The following is a 2391-nucleotide window of genomic DNA, read 5'->3' as shown; positions in this document are numbered from 1 at the left end:
TTTTAAATAGGAAATAAAGAGAAATGATTAGGAAACAGATATACAGCCAGAGAAGAGGAAAGAAAGCAGACAAGGCCAAAGCCAATGCCAAGGCTGTATTGGTGGCGGTGCTGCTGGTGGCAGGGGTGCAGATCCTCCCTGATAACCCAAGAACAAATCCCGACCGCAGGGAGGTGAGGCCACTTGTGGGCCCTCAGATTGGAGAGGACCAGACTGAGTGGCAAGAAGGTGCGCTGTCGGCGGGGCAGAGAGTTGGAGGGGAGCTGTGCGAGCGGAGTCGGGGGAGGGTCCTGTCGAACTCCTCACGGGCCAGTGGCTGCTGGGGGACAAGCTCCTTGGTGACGCACGGCCCTCACGTGACCCCGAGCTGCAGAGCAGCGCAGCCTTCAGTGCAGTCGTCACTCCCTTCTGGGTACCAGCTCCCGGCTGCGCGGCGCACGGCGGGCTGGCCTCGGCCGGGCAAGCGGAGCAGGTAAGGGCCCGGGGCGCGCGGGGGCCAGGGCGGCAGCCGCCCCCAGCCCCGGAGGCCGGCGCGGGGGGTCGGTGCAGCGGTCCCTGCCGGCTCTCTCCACTCCGGCGGTCTTGGGAACTTAAACAGTGACGCCCTGGGGTGGGGGTGCTGGGGCGGCAGGGTTCCCGGGAGCGCAGCGGAGCGACTCAGCGATGGGAAATCGCCGCCGAGTTCCTGTAGGGACTTGGAGAAGCCGGTCAGGGCAGAGGGCGGAAGACGGGAAGCAGTGACAGACTGGGAGGCCCGAGAAAGGCCTGGCGTCGGCAGGTCGACCGGTAGCGTTTGTCAGCAGTCTGGTCCCTCTGCAGGTCTGCGTGTCTGTGTCAAGTATTCGAAGGCGCACTCCTGGCAAAAACTGAGAAGAGGGCAGACAGCAAGGATAGGCCCAGGTGGGTGCATGGTACAGTGGTGGGGGGCGGGTGCAGAGCCCAGTCTGACACTTTCCCTCCATCCAACCCACCAAGTCCTCTTCCCCGGTCACCTGTCCTCCATTTTGGTACCCCCAGAGGCCTGGGCTTGGATCGCAGGGAAAATGGTGTGTTTGGGGCGAGGGAGGAGAGGGGAGGGGAGTCAGAGGGAGGGGGCAGGGCTGGGACTGGAGGCCCCCTAGAGGGCGTAGGGAGCCTCTCGCGCGGGAAAAGTGCAATTTTAAAAACCTTTGCTGTCAGGGCTCTGAAAGATGAGTAGTAAGGTCTCTGTCCTCGGTGCTGATCTGCCCAACAAAAATTTAATCCCTTCCCACCTCTTTTATTTTCTAGGAGCAATGGCGTCCAAAGGGGAACAAGTGGTTAAAAATCTCTACATGGAAAATGTCAACCAGGAAAATGAAAAAAAGGATGAAAAGGAGCAAGATGTCACTAAAGGAGAGTCCTTGGCCCTCCCTTTGGAAGCTGATGAACATTGTGTGCCTAGAGGAAATCGTCGACGGTTCCGTGCTAGGCAGCCCATCCTGCAGTATAGGTGGGATGGGGGTCAGAGGCTTGGAGAGCTACAGGCGAGGATGAGACAAGAGAATATGGAAAGGATTGGGGAGGAGATGAGACAGCTGATGGAAAAGCTGAGGGGAAAGCAGTTAAGTCATAGTCTGCGGGCAGTTAGCACTGACCCCCCTCACCATGACCATCATGATGAGTTTTGCCTTATGCCTTGAATCCTGATGTTTTTTTCTGAAGTTAATGGGGAGACACACTTTCCTAAATTGTTTGTGATGTATGTTGTAAATCTTTTGATGTCACTTGTTTCTGGTGGGTCTTTTCCAGCTTCTAGTTGAATGTTGTGCTTTTGACCCAGTCTGAGATTTTCTTAGCAGGAAAATTTTACCTATTGCATGGAAAGATGCTTATTATATATTGTGAAGTTAATAAAGCAGTTTTAAAAATCAGTCTCTGTTTTCTTTTCATTTCAAATCTTATATTTATTTAATACATGAAGAGAAAAATGCTGAAATTAAATATACCACATCATTAATACAGGGACTCATATTTGTGAGATAGGTTGATGTGTTTTAGTTTATATTATCTGCAGTTTGAGAAGAAATGGAAAATATTTTGAATTATCTTATGAAAGCAGGAGGGTCACTTAGTAAATATTTGGTTATGAAATTTGGATATTTTAGCCAGATGAATAAGCCCAGGACCTCCTTATATATTGGGGAATAGATTGTTTGAGCTGTGTTCACTTATTTTTAGTCTGTTAGGCAAAATCCCTATCCCCAGATTTTCCCTTCAAATATTTAGCAGAGCCTCCAAGATAGGCATTATCAGTCCATCACCTCTCCACCTCAGGACAGCAATGTCTGCTGTTCAAGGTGCAATTTCTGCCTGACAAGAAATAGGCACTTAACAAAGTATGATGAATGATTGAGGCAGTAGCTCTTGAAT

At 51.4% G+C, this 2391-nt stretch overlaps 1 protein-coding gene across 2 annotated transcripts; it reads left to right on the top strand.

The window, feature by feature from the left end:
- Positions 1-389: 389 nt before the first annotated feature.
- On the top strand, positions 390-1862 carry LOC118636282 (protein BEX1-like). 2 transcript variants are annotated; one of them, XM_036271359.1, is made up of 3 exons: positions 390-472; positions 820-900; positions 1270-1862. In XM_036271359.1, the coding sequence occupies exon 3, from the start codon at positions 1275-1277 to the stop codon at positions 1659-1661; it is 387 nt and encodes a 128-aa protein (XP_036127252.1). In that variant the 5' UTR covers positions 390-472; positions 820-900; positions 1270-1274; the 3' UTR covers positions 1662-1862. The 2 variants fall into 2 exon arrangements, with proteins under 2 accessions (XP_036127252.1, XP_036127251.1); XM_036271358.1 differs by lacking the exon at positions 820-900 and having other exon boundaries at positions 419-472.
- Positions 1863-2391: the final 529 nt, after the last annotated feature.

This window comes from Molossus molossus, unplaced genomic scaffold (genome assembly GCF_014108415.1).
Source record: "Molossus molossus isolate mMolMol1 unplaced genomic scaffold, mMolMol1.p scaffold_m16_p_2, whole genome shotgun sequence".
In the NCBI taxonomy this organism is placed as follows: Eukaryota; Metazoa; Chordata; class Mammalia; order Chiroptera; family Molossidae; genus Molossus; species Molossus molossus.
Note: the sequence above shows the minus strand (reverse complement) of the source record. Positions and strands in the feature narration are given on the sequence as shown.